We start from the raw sequence: 19,416 nt of genomic DNA on the forward strand, positions 1-19,416 counted from the left end.
CAGTCTCCTCATTAAAGACAATGTGGAGGAGTTGATCGCATCTTAACAAGACCTGATAGAGTATTATGTAATGTAACGTGAGTCTGCTAATGTGCAATGATTGGATTTTCAACAGCCACTTCTGACATCAGGGTCAAGGAGGTGTAGTGCAGACTGTATTTTTCATCTGTGACCTCAGCAGATAACGGCCTCATCAGTAGGAGCTCAAATATCTGTTCATAAAAGCAGTGATAAATAAGAGATGTTTCTGCTGACTGGGGTTTTACAGAACACATAACGTTCATACATGAAGCCAATGTTCCAAATGACCACTTTACATCCCAGTAGATAAATACTGTATTAATAGGATGGAAATGGGGTCAGTCCTGATCGTCCCCAATACAGCTGTTCCCCTGGGGGCATCAGGGAACATATGATGTCACCGCAAAGCAACAGGAGCCAAATGAGTGGCAATTTTACAATGTTGTTATTTGTTTTGACACTACTCCTGCTTTCTAGTTGCTTCCCTACAGGGAGATGTTCCAGGCATGTCCTATTGGGAACTTGGTTAAGTCGGGGCGTCCTCAGCTGGCCTTGGAACACGGATCCCCTCGGAAAAGCTGCAGGAAGTGTGCGCTGTTGGGGAAGTCCATGACCCGATGGTGGATATGACAGAAGAAGATGGATGAATGTTTTGACACAACTTCAGGAACGTTAAGGTTCTGTGTAGAATAATAATATAAGAAAATATCAACCTGATGATATCCAGTCTTTCTTTAAACTGGAATTTGGCTAAAGATGAGAAGTCCTATTACCATGAAATAAATTAGTTGTTGTAGATTTGGTTTTCTCGTACTGATCCAAGAGGTTTGTACCTATTGTGAATGTTTTGGGTTGGGGGAAAACCAACACCAACTCCACAGAAGGGCCCCACATGTGATTCAAACCCGGGATGAAGCATGTGTGGCCTGTTTTCAATCCTTCTCAATTACCCCCAACCTATATTCTCGCTCTGAAGAACAGACCGGGTCCCATCTGCTAAAATGGTGGCAGGAGTTTGTGACCGTGGGACGATGATCTCAGATATTTAACCCCCCTCCGCCCCGTCCCACTCACAGTTACAGGACGCATGCGGCTGTAGTCCTGTCAGCTGCTGGGATGACATATGTTACTAAACTGGCTCCAATTACAGAGTCTAGACATTGGAAACCAGGGCTTCACAGAAAAAAATGATGGCACATCGTATGTTTGTTTTTGACCAGGCTTTCTCTTGAGGGGACTGTCAGATGCAGGAGAAGTGCAGCGCTGAGAGAAGCAAAGATCTTGGTGTGACAATTCAGTTTAGTCTACAAAATTAGCAGAGCTGGGAATAAGTCCCTATGCAAGTCCCCAAGTCCAAGTCAACTGGTCATGGGGTCAAGTCAGGTCAAGTTGTAGCTTTTGTCAAGTCAAGTCACACTATAGTTATTAATAAAAGCAGCTTATTAATTTAGGCCCTACTAGTGTGATTACAGTGTAGTTAAAGTGCAATACAAGTGTAAGCCGTTTTTATGAGGCTTCAGTCCTGTCCAGTCAGGCTCATTATTATTCATTTATTGAAAAAGTTTCCTCTATATTATTTTCCCCATCAAAACATATTTTTATTTTGGAGCTTTTGTTTATGGACCCCGGCAATACACTCCCGATATATTTTGGCCCCCAGGGAAATTCACCTAATTTCCCACAAAGCGCCGAGGTGCTTTCAGTGCGATGGTAGAAGGTAACAAGGATAAGAAGTCGAATAACCTTAATAACGATGCACATACATGCACGTCCTTGGCTTGATATGGCCAAATATTTACAGAAAATAATAGTCCTTTAGTGTAATGTACAATAGGATATAGTCAGAGTAAGTTTGAGTTATTGTTGGTGCGGCCTTCAGACTTCTCATGTGGCCCCTTATGAAAATTAATTGCCCACCCCTGCCCTATTGTGACACGATGCCCTTTGTTTGCCTGGCCTGCATTAAAAAAAAAAGAAAAGATCTCTGAGTGTCATCAGTCATGTTTCTTTTCAGCTATGTCAGGTATTGTCCTCATACCAGGCCTGACAACTGCGTGAGTGCTTTTCGGAAATAGCTTGACGTGAAATCTACTACTACATTGTTTGGACTTTGATTGTAGGTCCATTGATGTCACAAGTGTGCGGTATGCCGTGAAAGCTGATGCCCCCCTAGCCTTTCACTCAGGCATTCAAGCATTTGATCTGATTGTGCTTGGCGACAACTTGTGCATCAGAGTCTACTCTGGCGCCAGATTCTAAAACCTCAGTAGAACCTTTCTGGTTAAATAAAGGAACTTCGAGCCCTAGTGCACTGGTAAAATGACCGGTTTAACGATAAGTTGGAAGCCAATATGGGAGGGAGCATTTTCTTTGCACTCTTCAAAACTGAATATATTTTGACACTCATTCCTAGTATTTTATTACTCTTTTTTGTGTGTGTGGTTGTTTGTATTTTTAATTTATACTGCTTTTACCCGTGATGCACTTTCAAATGACTTTGCGAATGAACTGTTCTCCAAATGTTCTTTTCCTGCTACTACTGCAGTTGATCTCCGATAATGGTTCAAAGCGTCCCGGGACAGACAAACATTATGCAATGTCTGAGCAAACAGCAGCAGCCTGGTCTCCGGTGCTCTGACAGGCTCACTAGTTCATGGTGTGACGTTTTGTGTGACGTAGAGTGGGAGATTTATGGTCAATATATGTGATAAATATTTGAGTCTGAATGTGAAGTGCAAATACTTGATTTCTTTTCTAGTTGTGGAATTAAACTCGCTTTGTCCTCCTTTGGTATATTGTAAATTCAGACATTAGTGGGAAAAACACTGTGTGCATGTAGTTATAAGCATACATATATAGCATACATTTTATTAACTTTGGAGGTGAGTTTTCTGGCATTTCTGTAAAAGTGACCCTGCAAGTTGTGAAATATGCCTGTAAATTTGTCCCTGAAGAATTGGGATACTAAAAATATGTTAGAAAAATTAGGAATGAGTTTGGACAACAACAAACATTTCATTTTGTGGCTTCTTCTTTCATTGTTTGTAATAAAATAAAATAAAGATCAGGTATAGAGCCTTTAAAGGTACAGGCCACCGCTTTCTCATACTGAGATATGCTCTTACCTGCTCACTCCTTCCCGTTTGCCACAATGACTACGCTCGAGGGGGAAAACATGGCGGATGTACAGACTCCCCCTCCCCAGCTCTGATGAAGCATGTGGCACACGATGGTTTCGAGCCAAGTAACACCTCATAATACTGCAACTATTGTGAAATGTGTACAATGATGGAATCAGGGACAGATACGGCAAATAGATTTGACTTTCCACAGAAGTCTGTCCCTTGAATATTCATCTGATGATGATGATGCCTTGTTTGCAGTTGTCAACAAAACCTTTAAAAAAATTACCCCGAATTACTGTTAAATACATTTTTAAATATTATCCAATTAAAACTGAATGTGAGGGCCGTGAGCGAGCATCGTGGCTGCATTATGAGTTTTTGACATTTTGCGAGTGGCATTTAGAACTGGAAGTATTTCTAGTTAACACATATTCACACACACTGAGGTCGATTTAAAGTTGGACGGTGAAGTTGCTAGAACTGATTAGCATTTGAAAGGTCAGAGAGAGACTGCAATTACATTCACCATTTTAGATACTAATAGCCTATAAGGAGTAACCTAATTTCATATAATGGGAAGTTGCAGCTTTTAATTAGGGTTGTTTTGATGTAAATTGATGTGTGGGATGTTTATGAGGCTCAATAAAAACACTTGACATTTTAGAAGGTGATTGATTTGGAAACGTGACCCCGTAGACACATTATTGTGTTTGCATATTGGGGTTTGTGTTCAGTTGATTACCTTATGAAAGGAGAAGTGAGGGGAATTTATTTGTATGGCACCTTTCACAGACATTTCATACAAGACGTTTATTCATTCACATCATTCTTGATGGTGGCAATCTACGAGGCGCCCTGTGGAAAACTGATAGAAGCATGCCCAAGAAAAAAAATCTATAACCATTGAGCTATAGTGTCTCCCCAAGCTGATAGCACTGGGGATTTCCAATTCCATGTGGTCTCCGAGATCAGATGATGAGATTGGGCATTGTCGAGGAGAAAGAGAGAAAGCGGCGGTGTTGATCTGTAAGTTCTGGTTCACTCTTGCAAATCCCAAACTAAAGGGAAGAGTAGACGTATCTGTAGAGGACTTAAAGGAGCAGGCCACTGTTTTTCCATACTTAGATATGTTCTTACCTGAGCTTAGATGAGTTGATGCGTACCTGTCTGGTCTTTTGTGCGTGCCCTCAGTCACGCGAAACAACCATAGATGTTGTTAGCATTTGGCCTCTCCCAGTATATTCCTATAGCTCCAAACGGGGGTGAAGTTGGAAGCTACCACGCTCCTCCATGGGCACGCACAAAGACCGGACGGGTACGAATCAACTTGTCTAAGCTCAGGTAAGATCACATCTCAATATGGAAAAACGGTGGCTATTTTGCAAAATTCAATGCAGTAGTTGCTGCTAGACAAGAGGGTTAGCTACTGTACACTCAAAGCTTTAAGAGTCCTTCAGTTTTCACTGTGTGTCTTGAAGTTGACGTCATTGCTGCTTCGTGTACGAAGAACGAAGGACGAATTCTTGGTTCTCCCAAATGACCAAACTCTGATGGACTTGTGGACAAGATAAAAGCCTGCGTTGGACACTGAGTGGGTTTACCCTCTGGTTTAACCTCCGGTGCCTATATTTGACACTTGTCTCATGGAAACATTAATCATCCATTGACCTATGCCAATGTGAAGCCACTCACCCCAATGACACTCACTACTGCACAGTCCGTTGGCACATCTCTCTCCCTGGGGATAAGATATGGGTAGAGTCAGGTTAGGGAAGGGTTAGACTGTGGGAAACAAGTGTCGCAAGTAGTGTCCCGCACACAAGAAATGAAAGACAGGGAGAGAAAGGGGGGAGGCAGATAGGAGGAGGGGGGGAGGAAAGGAGAGGGAGAGCAGCTGAAAAAGTATCTGAGAGCACTGCAGCTGTCCTTATCGGTCAAGTCTCACACGTACGACACTTAAACACATGCCCTGCTGAGTTGATAAACACACTTCAGATATCCACAATGTCTTTCATAAAATGGGAAGTATACGTAAAACACCTCAATGTTAATAAGTACAATGTAACCTATTTTTACCTTTAAAGAAAGTGTTGTCCTTAAAAAAAAGAAAAATCACGTTGCAGTCACGGCATTCGACTTTTTTTCTCCACAAAGAGATCGTTTAACATATTGCTACAGGCTCAAAAGGAATCTTGCTGGCGTTTTTGTGTAATTATGTTTTGATAAATAAATGATTCATAAGCTTCAGCCCCCGTGTGTCAGCCGGGTAGCATGAGGCCTGACTGTGTTTACTTGATGCCAAATGGCCTCAGGACTTCCACTCATACCAAACAACTAAATATATAACTAAATATAATGGGTATTCTGCATGTAGTAATTATATAGCTTCCTCTTGCATTCATATTTGAGCACATTGCTTAAGTATTGTTGTAGATTACTCTTTAATGACAGCAGTGGTATTATGTGCATTCTCTCTTCCAAGGCCGCAACCTATATAACCTACCATATAACGGTTGTTTCACTTACTGACAGGCCTGGTGGGTGAAGCATCTTGCTCAAGGGCACAGCAGCAACCATTGCTGAAAAACCTGTGTGTTTTCCCCTTCTCTGTTCCTGTATTTCTTTTGTATTGATGAGTACTGTGTGTCCTCAATGACTTTATGTTGCAAACCGATTATAAAATCAAACAACAGATTTCAAGACACAATCAAGACACATTTAATATTCACCACATAAATATTTACAGAAGTGAGATGACAATCACTGAACAGAGGTAGGAAATCACATATTTGCACAAAATGGCTCTAGACTAGTGACTGAGAGGCTTTTTTTTTTTTTTTTTTTTTTACAATATACAATTGGAATACATGATTTGAAGTTGTGCTAAATACCCCACATGTGTAAACTGGTACAGGTTTCTCATTTTTAGGTGTATTTTTTTTTTTGACATCACCGTATGTACTTCGTTGACGTTCATAACATTACACATTTAACAATAACTAGGCTGTGTTAGATGTATATGAGCTCTTTAAGGTGCATTGGGATACTTTTTATGTGAGAAAATAAAGCTTTTCATTAGTGCATTTTTTGACCTTCTAGTGACAGGAACTGTATGGGTGGTTACAATGGTGCCTTTACTTTTCATTCCAGTGGCCTCCATGATGCTCCAGGATCAATTCTTTTTAGGGTTGCTGGTAGGTTTTCACCCTGATGGACCCTCTCACCAGAAAACCTACTTTATTTTCCAGACTATGTCGCTCTGGAGTATAAGTCGCACCAGCCAAAAAATGCATAATGAAGAAGAAAAAACATACATAAGTCGCTCCGGAGCATTAGTCGCACCAGCCTTGAAAAACTACCTGGGCATGGAGGCGTAACTGCACTACCATTGACAAGCCTCTCCCGGCATCACGTTGTTCAAACACCCAATTGCGAACTCATTCAACACTTTTTTTCTTTTGTCCATCGCAGTAAAAGCAACCTCCGCTTTTCACCAGTCCCTCGCAAGTTTTTTTTTCTGCTGCTCAATTACCATTTTTTTCATTTTCAGTGGTACAGGAGTAGCAGATGCTGGTACACAAGCCTACAGTGCCCTAATATAACATGTGAAATGATAAATGTTGATATATAAGTCACACCTGAGTATAAGTCGCACCCCCAGCCAAACAATGAAAAAAAGTGTGACTTATAGTCTAGAAAATACAGTACAAAACAATTCATCCTGAAGCATTGAGGCAACTGTAATGGAAAGTAAAGACTCAAGTATTTTTTTCCCCACATGAAAAGTTCCATAATGCATCTTTTAAGTCTTAAAACATGTATTTGATGGCTGATTCTTTACAGAGCATGCAGATATTACAAATTCTTTTAGGCTTCCTGTATATGCCTTTCATCAAAGTAGAGCTGTCACAATGGGGAAGGCAAACCTATAGAGTCTCAAACTGAAGAAGAGCCCAGTACCATTGGGCTTAACGCATAAAAGCATGTTTACCCATAAATAACAAGACATGAAAGTTGAATTCCTTATATAGACTAGTATTCACTTTATTCCACCCCGCCCACTTTTGCCTCTTTCTGCCACGGATCGGCACTTCCATTGTATTGACACTTCGCCGCTAAAATCTGATTTTTAGTAAATGTAGTAGATAGATCTGTACCAACAAGTCAACACTGCACCGTTTCTCTGTGCGGCCAAACTGATTTTCTCTTGACTTCTCCAGCTCTATGTAAACTAATAGGAGTGAAGGGGTGGACACAATTCATGGCGGCGCCCGCGCACACTTCTGGAATAAGGTGAATAGTATTGTGCATCTTATTACATTCATAGTAGTATTGTGCGTCTTATTTCATTCATTAAAGATCAATAAAGAAATTGAATCGGCGAACCCAAACTAGAGCAGGAGAATGCACAGATAATGATTTGCTATCAAGCTCATCCATGGACCCCATGTCACCAGGAGATGTAACATAGCGTCCTCTTTGACCTCTGGGGTGTGACCTGCACTACATCACCTCTCACTCAGATAATGGAGTCTTCAGTCTGTGATAATGGAGCTGGAGGTCACATTGACGTGTCTAATGCTCAGCAAGCCAAGCCTAGAGTGAATTTCAATACAACTGCCCTGCACATGTGGCGGATGTCTGTCTAAACATCTGGATAATTAGTGAAAAATGTTAAATTCAAGTGTAACTGGGTAAAAAGAAAATCTTTGTGTAAAGACATTTGACATCAATAAAGACACACCTCTGTATCAAAGACATTTAATCTAAGACTTGATTGTATCATATTCTATGTCTTAAACCAATCAGAAAGCTCCAACCCACTCCTTTCACGGCTGGTAAAATCAGGTACCCAAAAGTTTATGATTAATGTGGAAATACAATTATAATTTGTATAATATGAGGAGCAAATTCAGAAATCTTGTTTGTAGCTGAAGGTTTATAACCCGACCCAATTACCCCTGGTTCACATTTTAAAGACTCCAAGTAGAAGTTCAACAAATCTATTAACCTTTTCCCTAAACACATAACTAAATCATTTCACCATCTCTGTGACCTTATGATGCAGATTAATTTTCATTGTGGAGTCTGTAAACACGTTGTCTATACGATAGAGGCTAGACTTTCCTTGCAGCTTCCATTGGCTGAATTTGTAGACAACAAACCCGGCCCTACCTCTAAAGCCTGTTCAGCCAGCGCTGTTGGCGACCGCATCGTCATGGGACTGTCCCGCAGAGAGCTGTCCACGCTGCCCTGCCACTCCATATTCTGCTCACCAAGTCCTTTAGCTTTGCTCACATTTGTCCTGCATTGTGGTTTGGGGTATCCGTCCTTACAGCAGCCCCAAGCCTTTTTGAATCTTAATTTTTCTGTGCAGTTTCTCAAGCAAAGTATCTCCTGGAAGGCATACCTAAAGTCAGGGCTTCGGCAGTAAATTAGTGGATTGAAAGCAGAGTTTGAGTATCCGAGCCAGTTCAAAAGTCGAAATAAAAGCTTGACATCACCAAGGTCTATGAAAGTCAATAAAATGTTGAGGATAAAAAATGGCAACCAGCAAAGAGTGAACGTCCCCATGATAATCCCGAGCGTTTTGACGGCCTTCTGCTCCTTCAGGCAAAACTTAAGCCGTCTCTGCTTCTCTGTTCGTGGTTTCCCGTTTTCTGCTTTGGACAAGTTCAGCCTATCGTCCGACGCATTCCTCCTCAGTATTTCCGATGGGCTTTCTTGCAAATAAGCCGAGGAAATGTTCAACTTGATCAAGTGTCGCTCCCGCCCTCTGATCTTCTCCAGTTGCTTCTGCGCCTCTTGGAAAACTCGTGAGTAGAGGAAGATCATCACAACGAGCGGCAGGTAGAAGGAGATGATGGAGGAGGAGACGGCGTACGCCGCGTTGGTGTTGAAGTCGCAGCAGGAGGCGTTGTTTAAGCACTCGGTGGCCTCGGCGTCGCTGGAGACCCACAGTTTGAGATGGATTGGCAGGAAGGAGATGAGTGAAGCTATGATCCACACAGCCAGGATGACCGCAAACGCACGGCCCCTGCAGGAAGACGAAGACCAAGGTTAGAAACAGATCAGAGCAACAAACTTACAGACCGTGTATGTAGCATCACCGAGGACTGAAGTGACACATCATGCATAATTGAGGCTTTCAGTATGACATTATGTTGATGTATAATCAGTTTACAGTCAGAAGTGAGGCACTGTGCGGTTCAGGATTTCTAATTGGCCTGAGGTGCCCTCTACAGGCAGCAGTAGGAATGACATGTTATAAAACTGTGAAAACAAACTTTCACTTCCATCTAATGGCACGCTATACAGCTCCGGTGTTGGATTGTGGCTTTCAAAACTGTGGAAGACAGTTTTGTGTGTGATACAATATTTTTGTAGTTTTTGTTTTTTTTGTAGTTTTGCATGACATGTCTCGTGTATGGTTTATGCTTTGTAGTACACTTCATTGATCAGTAGGGAAACATGAAATCTCCATTTGATCCTTCCTTCACTGCTTCAAGTAAAGCTGTCAGCTGCAGGAGCTCCCACAATTATTGTCAAGATGGCCAGGAAGGGGCTGAGCATGGTTTCCGTTGATTGGCATAATCGGAGCACTGAATGCAAAACACCAGACTTAGGGAATACATGCAAACTCCACATACTGTACAAAGATCCCACATTATTCAGAATTTAACCCAGGACTTTGTTGCTGTGAAGTGAGAGTGCTAACTACTCAGTGTGCTACAGAGCCAGGCAAAATGGACAAACAAACTTGCTGTATGCCATAATGTTTCTTACTTTGTTGTATTTGTCAACTCCGTTTTTATTATATAGCACTATGACTGATCTCAAAATATGACATCAACCACATTATTGTATGCCACTGTCATTTACTAAGCACACGAACAGTTATTTTAAATTGGGTTGATTGTGATTTCCTGTTAAAAACGTACTCCGTGTCGGGATTGACTCCGGGTTTTGTAAACATACGCCCCGCGGTGGAAATGACTGAACAGGGCCCTTCCCGTTGCAGCTGAGTTCATTATGTTTATGTTGTTGATAGTGCTGCAGTACAAAGGCTCGAAGTCTCACGAGGAAATATCTCTTCACATTTAGACAAAACTACGATAATAGATCGCCTGGAGAAGTGGTTTTACCCAGTGGTTTAGCAACACAGGTTTGCCTCTCTTTGTGAAATTATGAGTCATTTTTCTTTTTAACTGGATAAAGCCATAATTATTTAAGCTGGAAGTGGCACCTAAAAAGGAAAGCCTGTATGACTTATCGTCGCTCTGTCAGTGTGCTGTGTATGTTTATCAGCAGCAGAGCAGATACAGTATGTTTGAACTACCTCAGTTGAACTTGAAAGCCGTCTTGAAAATAGCAAACCTATTACTATATATATACACACATTTATTTTACTATGCAATGTACACAAGCAGCAAATAACCACAAAATGACCATCACCATCTATTTTTTAAGATTCTCTTTTAGTCCGCTGGCTTTATTGGACAGAACGTCATAGTGTGGAAGGAGGAGCAAACAGATAATCACAAACTGTCGCAGCTTTGGGAGTCTGGCACAGTGCCCAGCATATGTGCCACAGCTTTAACCCCACGTTTTAATTGAATTAATAATCATGTTACACTATGACAAATTCATTACATTAAAAAGAAAACCCTGAAGGCTTGTTTGTTTTCTGTCTTGTGTATTTGATGCTTCAAGTCCATGTAATGTGTTTGTGGAAAGTGCTTAATGGCAACATTTACCACAACTACCTCAGTGAACCGGAGAAAATAAAACGGCTTAACCTAATTTGTTCGCTGTTGGCTGGGGCGAGTGTGTTCTCACCCTCTTCTAAAGGTTAGCTCATTTCAAAGTCAGACTTAACTGGATGCAGGCGAACAGCTTTGGATGGAGCTGAATAGTTTCCAGCTTTTGGCACCTCTGGGCACAGACCACAGTGAATGAAGTCATGACAGGTGATTTGAACCCATCCCATTATTTTGGCCCTGAATACCTATGGAAGATTCAGTCTATTGTGCCTTGAGATTTAAACTGTACAATGTAAGAGATGTGGGCTAATAATTGTGGTCATGTCAGAGTTATTCATATGACCAGTATTAAGACTATATTCGGAAGTAGCTGTACCTATGTACTTTAGATTTTGGCCACTCTGATTTCAAAAGCATCAAAGTCACCTCAGGTATGAAAACGCCCAATCCTAATTCAACTTTTTTTTTTTTAAACTGCACTCCTGACTGGCGCCTTTGTGTCCACGGATAAAGCCCCGTCTATCGTCCCAGGACAGTGGCCATACCTGGTGAGCAGTGAGGGGTATCTGAGCGGGGAGATGATGGCCAGGTAGCGGTCCAGGGCGATCACGCACAAGGTCTCAATGCTCGCTGTAACACACAGGACGTCGGTGGCCGTCCAGAAGTCACACATGAAGTTTCCGAACTGCCACGCACCCAGGAGGATGTGTGTGGAACCGAACGGGACCACGACGACACCCATGATGAGGTCCGCCACGGCCAACGAGGCGATGAACATGTTTGTGATGGTCTGCAGGCGTCGGAAACGCAGGATGGCCGTGATCACAAGTATGTTACCTAGGAAACGGAGAGGGTAGAATGAGTGGTTTTATTTACTCAAGTACATGGGTAATAAGCTTACAGAATTTATTTTAAGGTAATGTTTGTAGGATGCACTCTTGGGGGTTGACTATAACTTCAATGTTTATAAAATATTTACAAAGCATCTGCTCTTGTTTGATGAAAGAGCTTGACTGTGAGTGAGGCAGGCAACACATTTTGGCAATGTGCTACTCCAGGTGGGACAGGCAAAGGTCAGGTTCAGTTAACTACATGTTGTTAAAAGCAACATTTAAAATAGTTTTCGGTGAAGAAGACCTTTCTAAGAAGGCTAACGACCTCTTTGAGTTGTACAATTGCTATCGACTTCGAAAGCCTTCAGGCCTGTTTCAGTCAAAGGCCAAGTGTGTTTAGTCCTTAATTAAATACAAGAGTTAATAGGCAATAAAATCATATCAATTGATGTGTTTTAAAGTGAGAAAAATAATGATAAAATGATGTTCAGACTTTGTACTAGAGCACAGCAGAGACCCCACGTTGCCATGTCAAAAATGCACCACTGTAGCCTGCCAAAACTGTTTATATGTCAGTTTATAGTAATATTTTCTAACCTAAAAGTTCATGTTTCCCTGTAAAATGAGTTGGCTCTATTTTTCACTGATTAAAAAGATAAAGCTTTAAGTATGGAGTGAAACAGTACCCACAAGCCTGACGCTTTGGAAGCAAATTCCCCAATTATTATCAAAGTTTAAAGACACGACTCATCCGCAGTATCCGCAGTATCCCTGCTGCATATATACACTTATTCATGAAAGCCGTTCACTTACAATCGACTGTACCACATGATAAAACTCACCAAACACTATGGCCACCACCAGCACGGCCATAGCCACTCCCAGCAGCACCAGCTCTGCATCGCTGTACTCCGTAGCCCCCGGGACGGAGGAGGTGTTCAAGCCCCTCACGTCCTGATTCATTGTCCACTGCGTCTGCGAAAATACAACATTGCACATTAGGGACTAGAAAATACAAGGCTTTTAGTTCTAACTTTTATGTCAGGAATGCGGGGATGCTTTGTGTGCGCAGATTAACTTGACAAGACAGACTAAATGTTTAGCTGTGGTCTCGGACAGGCTCATATTTTGTCTTCACTCCCTTCTGAGCCGACCCGCAGTTCAGGGAGCGCAGTAAATCTGGGCTCCTCGTGTTATTTTAAATGAGACACACTTTAATCTGTGAAGAATGAGATAAATACAGGTGTTAAGGGCAACCTCCTGCTGCAAGAGACAGATGCTTCTACAGACTGCACACAAGAGGTCATGTCTATGTTAATCGATTACTTCATAAGTTTTAATATCACTGCTTGTATTGAAGTGCATTTTGAAGTTGCATGATTTGGTTTAAAGTTGGAGCAGCTGCAGAGGCTTTTAGGCATTTTTAACTCAAGCAGGATACCCAAATTAACATATCAGATTTGGGGTCCTAAAACTGTAATTCAGGCAATTTCAAAAGGTAAATTAGGTGCAAAACGGCCACAATTAGCTATAAGTTATGTTCCTGCTTGCACTTGCTATTTAGCACCTGTATGAATAAATGACCCCCTTAGTGTCGTATTTTTAACCAACAGAAATGCTATTTTGTTATTCTCCCTTTGCCACCTAATCTAGTTCATGCCAAGTGAATTCCGAATGTTGTACACTATCAACAACACAGTGACTGGGGCAACTGTTGGGGCAATAAATACTATCAAACAGATTGCCCTGCAGGAGTAGGTTCATGTTACACATGAAACATCTTCTACAGCTAAAAGTGTCTTTGGTACAATATGTCTCCATGTCAAGACTCAATACGTAAAAATAAAATTAGCTTCACACCCTGGGCAGCAATTGCGTCGCCATGCCGGGCTGGACTGAGCCGGCCAAGGCTTTTGCTCAGGCTCCATGTATAACTAGAGAAGACGTAGACCGATTACATTATTACTCAATGTTAACTATGCTTGGCACACACAGTGTCTGTGAGTTATTGACCCGTTTATCAGCAGCAGTTGCTAAAGTCTTGTTGTTACTGGGTGCTAACACAGGAGCTCAGTTTTCAGGACAAGATGATCAAGACCAAAACAATGTGAAAGTTCAGACGAGTTAAACAATGAGGGGCACGAGGGCAGGGGTGGAACACAAACATTGATTCACTTTTAAGTGATCTGTTGTTCAAAGATAATGGGAAATTAGCAATGTTTACTGCTGATAAGTAGCTGTAGTTGTTGTAGTGGTGGTTTTGAATCAGACGTTGAATTTACTGCATGGCAAAAGTAGCATGATCCAAATTAATATAAAAAAGTAAACAGCAGCAGAACAACTGCGAATGCTGAGTCACAACCGGTGTGAGCCAAAGTAACTATTTTACAATTGAATTTCTCAATTGTTATAAAACTGCACAGTCAGAGCAGTTATGACGATCAGCTGATTCCACACGCCAACATCCAGAAAACTGAGCAAAGGGGAAAACACGATACAGAAATACACGTCTGTTTTAGTTAAACCATCAGAAGGACTACTGAGGTTATCACAACAATTTCAGTTTCTGATCATTTTCATTTTTGCAATACATTATCATTCGTATGGTTTAACTTGGCGGCCTTCTGAGAATTTCCTCCATCTTTCTTCAGAAACGGTCAATTGTGTAACAGTAGCTATATTGTCCTTAATTGTCCTGTGTTTTGATGACTTCAGGATGCACCAGCAACTCTCAAGGGTTCATCTAAGGTCAACAACATTCATAATCTATGCAACATCCTTGCTTTTTTCCTTTTCCTTTTTTTTTTTTTTACTACTTAACTTCATGCATAATATTGCTGTGATTTCAGCTTCTTTAGCCTCGCACACATGTAAATAAAGTACTTGAGTTTCTTGGCACGTTAACTGCTCTTCAATGCAGTCAGAACACGTTTTGAGCCCGTGGTGAAGAGCAACATTGATTCACTTGTGTTTAGGCCATTTCCCTGTACTCAAAGCCTCTCACTGTTCACTTCTGGGACCCCGTTCAAGCCCTGTCCAAAGAGATCGGGACAGGAGCGCCGCTCTGACAGGTGCCACGGCAAAAAACACTCTGCTCAAGGTGTTTTTTTGCTTCTTAAAGGCAAGCTTTGGAAAAATTAAAGACCAAAATGAATCACATTAGTCATTGGACACAACGATTTTGCTGACGAGCAGTGGACAAAAAGGAGCTGGACAATTTTTAAAGTAATTATGCAAGAATATGTTTTTGTAATGTCATTTAAACCAGGATTTAAGTATGAAATAAGGGCAATACCAACCATAAAATAAATGCACAGAAATTAGCGGTATTTTGAACAGAACAAATGGTTTGTCATGGCCTTTTGAAAATGTTAGGACTAAAGTTCAAAATCTCAGTTAAACCTAATATGTTTTTGAGCAACACGAGGGTGAGAAAGAGTTTTTAAACGTAATAGTTCTGCACAAAAATGTCATTAGGTTTAATAGTTTGGTGCAAAGAAAACATTTTCATATAAATACATAGACAAAGCTTTAATCTTGGAGTGAATAAGAGACAATAAAGGTAGCCACAACTGTAGCAGCAACAGTTACAGGAGAGCTATAACTTATTTAAGTCTGTCGTCAAACTAAATTTGTCAAGTGCAAGAGTCCGATGATGGATCTCCCAAGAGTTTTCTGTGAACTCATTAACATAAAACGACTTTCATCATATTTCCCTCGAAGGCAGTGAATGGCAGCTGTGTTTAGAGAACAGATTTGATCAAAGCACCAGGAAAAGGTAATTTCACAGTTGCCAGTGTGAATATAACTTCAATTCTTTCTTATGCACATGCACAGTTTTTCAAAGTGCAGTCTCTGAGACACACTATGTCTTGGAGAGTGCAGCTATGCAGCTAAATAAACTTTTTCTGGTTTCTTTTTAAAATACACTAGGTTGGAACAAACAAAAGCTGTTCAAGCTCAAGAAGACACAATGAATGTAATAAAAGAATATGCAGCTAAATGTAATTCACAAGGTAATAGAACTAATGATAATAATTCAGGAAAATTCTTTCAAATCATCACTAAATTTGATCACACATACACAGACAGGCCCTTCCTTCAACTCCCCTAAAGAAACGAAGTGTACCTAGAATGAAAGGATGTTTAAGATGGTAAACAGCAAATAACAAACCAATCTAATCATGTTATCTTATGTGATTCCTGCAGTCAATTATTTCTGTCCCCTTAGTCACTTCCTCCTGTTAGTTAACCCACACATAAATGCCATGGTGTTCCCTTGCTATATTAGAGACCCCCCGCCTCTTCACTGGAAGAAATCCAGGAGGTATCCTGGACAAATGCCTGCCCAGTGCCCCTCCATTGGTACATCTCTCACGGGGGAACACCTAGAAACCCTCCCTAAACATTAGGGTTATGGGGTTTACTGCTGTCACAGACACTATACTTTAGGGCCTAAAGTATAGTGATCCAACAATCCCCATTAGTTTGACTTTGGTCATCCACAATTCGGATTCTTTAAAATATTCTGGGCAAAAACTGTTCCAATCAACTGTTCCACAGTTTTTAGTGACGTGCACTTTGCTACTTTGCTTCACTTGAGCTGCTTACCCTCCTGAGCTTCCATAAACTGCCAGTAATGTAATGGTCTCCTGCCTCCACATCTATTAGCATATGCTTAAGGTGACCATCCCAGATGCTGCCCTTGTAGTGGTCCTATGCTGTGTGCCGTGCTTGTACAAATTCAGTCTTAAAGCTACACAAAGATCCAGGTACTGTGTACAGGGACAAACGCTACACTGTCCGCACTGGGAGGAGCTGTTTACCAACGACTTTGCATATTAGCCAAAAAGTAGAAAAGTGTTTACTGTGCGACATGCAAAAACATGGTCTCATTGGTGCGCAGACTTAATACACCCACTACTTAATAACTGTGAAAAATGTACAGACAGACAGACAGATAGACAGACAGACAGACAGACGGACAGACGGACAGACGGACAGACAGACAGACAGACAGACAGACAGACAGACGGACAGACGGACAGACGGACAGACGGACAGACGGACGGACGGACGGACGGACGGACGGACGGACGGACGGACGGACGGACGGACGGACGGACGGACGGACGGACGGACGGACAGACGGACAGACGGACAGACGGACAGACGGACAGACGGACAGACGGACAGATGGACAGATGGACAGATGGACAGATGGACAGATGGACAGATAGATGATAGATTGATAGATAGATAGATAGATAGATAGATAGATAGATAGATAGATAGATAGATAGATAGATAGATAGATAGATAGATAGATAGATAGATAGATAGATAGATAGATAGATAGATAGATAGATCTCTTGGTAATGGGTCCCAACATTGTACCCACCAGTGCACTTACTCAGACGCTATTACCATAATTCACGGCCGCCCAAAGCATCATGGGTAAAATACTCATAACAAAGACCTGATTCTGATGGAGAGCTGAGGGCAGTTTGTTAAGAGCTTGTACTAAAATGGTCGTAAACAATTTCTCTGTCGCCGTAGAGTCAAACTAGAGGAGATGAAAGCTGGTTCGGAGGGCGGCACGTTGTTAGATTGGTCCAGGTCTGAGTGGCTTAAATTGGCTGCTTTTAGATTAAAGTCAAGATCAAAAGCCAAGATGGAAATTATTAGAAAGATAAGTGCAGTCTTACATTAGTGACTATAATTCTTATGTTCCTCCAAGTGTGTCCTGCATGGAACAAAATGATCTTTAATAATCTTAAATGGAACCATCCTTTCACTGTTTTATAATGACATACAGCAATAGTTTTCTCCGGTTTGTTATGATGTTTGTGATTTCACATAGTTATATGGATGTTACTTGTCAAGAGGTAATATTCCCATAAATGTTGTGTTTCACCATACTGCACCAATGGGCAATGAGTAAGTCAGGCTTCAATGGTACTTTTCTTTTTTAAGATTGTTTTCAATCTTTGCTACTTTGGCGCTTGAAGATACTTGTATTATTCATGCAGCTTTCTAAGTCTATACATTTGTTACACACAAATGTGTTGTTATTGGATGATTATTGTGACAATCATTCGGAAATGTGTATGGATTACAGTGTACAATACATTATTCATTAGTTTATTTCCCCTTGTTTATCCCCAGAACGCTGTACTATATTTTACACATAATAAACCATCAACAAAGTGTACAACATCTATTACTCTCCTGTTAAGTGATGTGTTCTAGGTATTAAAAAGTGTGATATCATTGTTGTATCTCCTCTGATAAAAATGAGTCATTAAAAATCCTACCCTAACTTTGTATTGTTTATATTGTTACTCAAACATTTTACAAGCTGTTGCAAGGTTTTGATCCACTCTCCTACCTGTTAGGTTTTCCCTCGTGCCAAATCCACAGACTCCGCTTTAATCCGGACTAGCCTCATATTAAAGATCTGTCAGCTGCGTCTTCTCTGTTATAGCCTATTTGCTCTCCACTGACCCCCCTCCGTCCCGCTGCCACACGTGCACTGTGCCAGTGCGTCTGTGTCGGTGAACTGCCGCGTTCCGCTCTTTTGAAGCCGCCAGAAAGTCCCCCCTCCGTTTTATCAACTCACCCCGCTGACATCACAGACACAGCGGCCAATCAGAGGCCGAGGAGCAGCTTTCGGACAGGAGCAAGTGTCTGCAGTGAACCAGGGGTGTGTGTTATGATCAGCCCTGCATAGAGGACAGACTAAAATGTATGTCATAGAGTTGAATGTAAGTATTAGGATACTTTTGTATTTGTTCATTTATCTAGTATCGAATGCTAAGGGGAAAAAAAGAAAGAAAATAAAAACACTTAAGGCAGCAGAAAGCTTAGTAAAGAGTAAAGCAGGCAAAGCAAAGAGTATTTGTCTTCTTTTGCAAGTGCATGAGATTGACCCTGAACAAGCTAAAGACAAAGGCCACACATGTTTTAAGTTGTGTATAGTTTTCTTTAAAAACAAGCAGGGCCTTCAGAGACTACATCAAAGAATGTCAGTGAGTGAAGGCGTTTTGAGGTCTCCAGAGGGACTCAATATGTATAGTCACCGAAACTAGGATAAGTTTAACAGATCATTATATCATTGTAATGTGTCTCCATTGTAAGGGAAATCAGTGCTGCTGTATCCGTCAGTGCAGCAAACTCTTAGTCAGGAGTTGCCAGCTGTATTATCCTCTTGTGCATGTTTTGGGCTGAAAGGAGCACTCAGAGGAAACCCAGACAGACACGGGTCACTTGTAAATGACTTTCCACTCAAAGACTGTAATTCTGAGATTCCAATATGTTTTAAAAATGTTCTGGATGAAAATTAAGCAAACACATTCTGACATTTAGAACGGCCAATTAAATATATTATTCTCCATAAATAATGCAGTAGATATAATTTATGCCAAATACCATCGGCATGTTATGAAGGAGGATTGTTTCAAAGAAAATGAAATCCTGGGTGTGTTGATCTTTTCAGGTCGAAACTGAAGAAGGTGGCGTGGACGACAGTTAATCTGTTGCATGCAGCTCTCTATTTGTGCTGAAAAGAAAAACATATTAGCCCCTTTATTACCCCAGGCGTAAGTGCAAATTATGTCTCAACATTTGCATATTCAATAACTCTAACTCTCCAACAATGATGCTATCATCATT

At 41.2% G+C, this 19,416-nt stretch overlaps 1 protein-coding gene across 2 annotated transcripts in view; it reads right to left on the reverse strand.

The window, feature by feature from the left end:
- Positions 1-7,930: 7,930 nt before the first annotated feature.
- LOC306969956 (beta-2 adrenergic receptor-like) overlaps positions 7,931-19,416 on the reverse strand; it is a 77,402-nt gene continuing 65,916 nt past the window's right edge. Inside the window, exons 1-4 of one of the 2 annotated variants that reach the window (XM_079565754.1) lie at positions 18,134-18,217; positions 12,585-12,717; positions 11,455-11,746; positions 7,931-9,183 (exon numbers count right to left, since the gene is read on the reverse strand). In XM_079565754.1, coding sequence (XP_079421880.1) covers positions 8,250-9,183; positions 11,455-11,746; positions 12,585-12,705 — 1,347 coding nt within the window. In that variant the 5' untranslated portion in view covers positions 12,706-12,717; positions 18,134-18,217 and the 3' untranslated portion in view covers positions 7,931-8,249. Of the gene's footprint in view, positions 9,184-11,454; positions 11,747-12,584; positions 12,718-18,133; positions 18,218-19,416 lie in introns of those variants that run through there. The other variant, XM_079565755.1, reaches the window with a different exon arrangement.

This window comes from Gobius niger (assembly GCF_951799975.1).
Source record: "Gobius niger genome assembly, chromosome: 11".
NCBI classification, from domain to species: domain Eukaryota; kingdom Metazoa; phylum Chordata; class Actinopteri; order Gobiiformes; family Gobiidae; genus Gobius; species Gobius niger.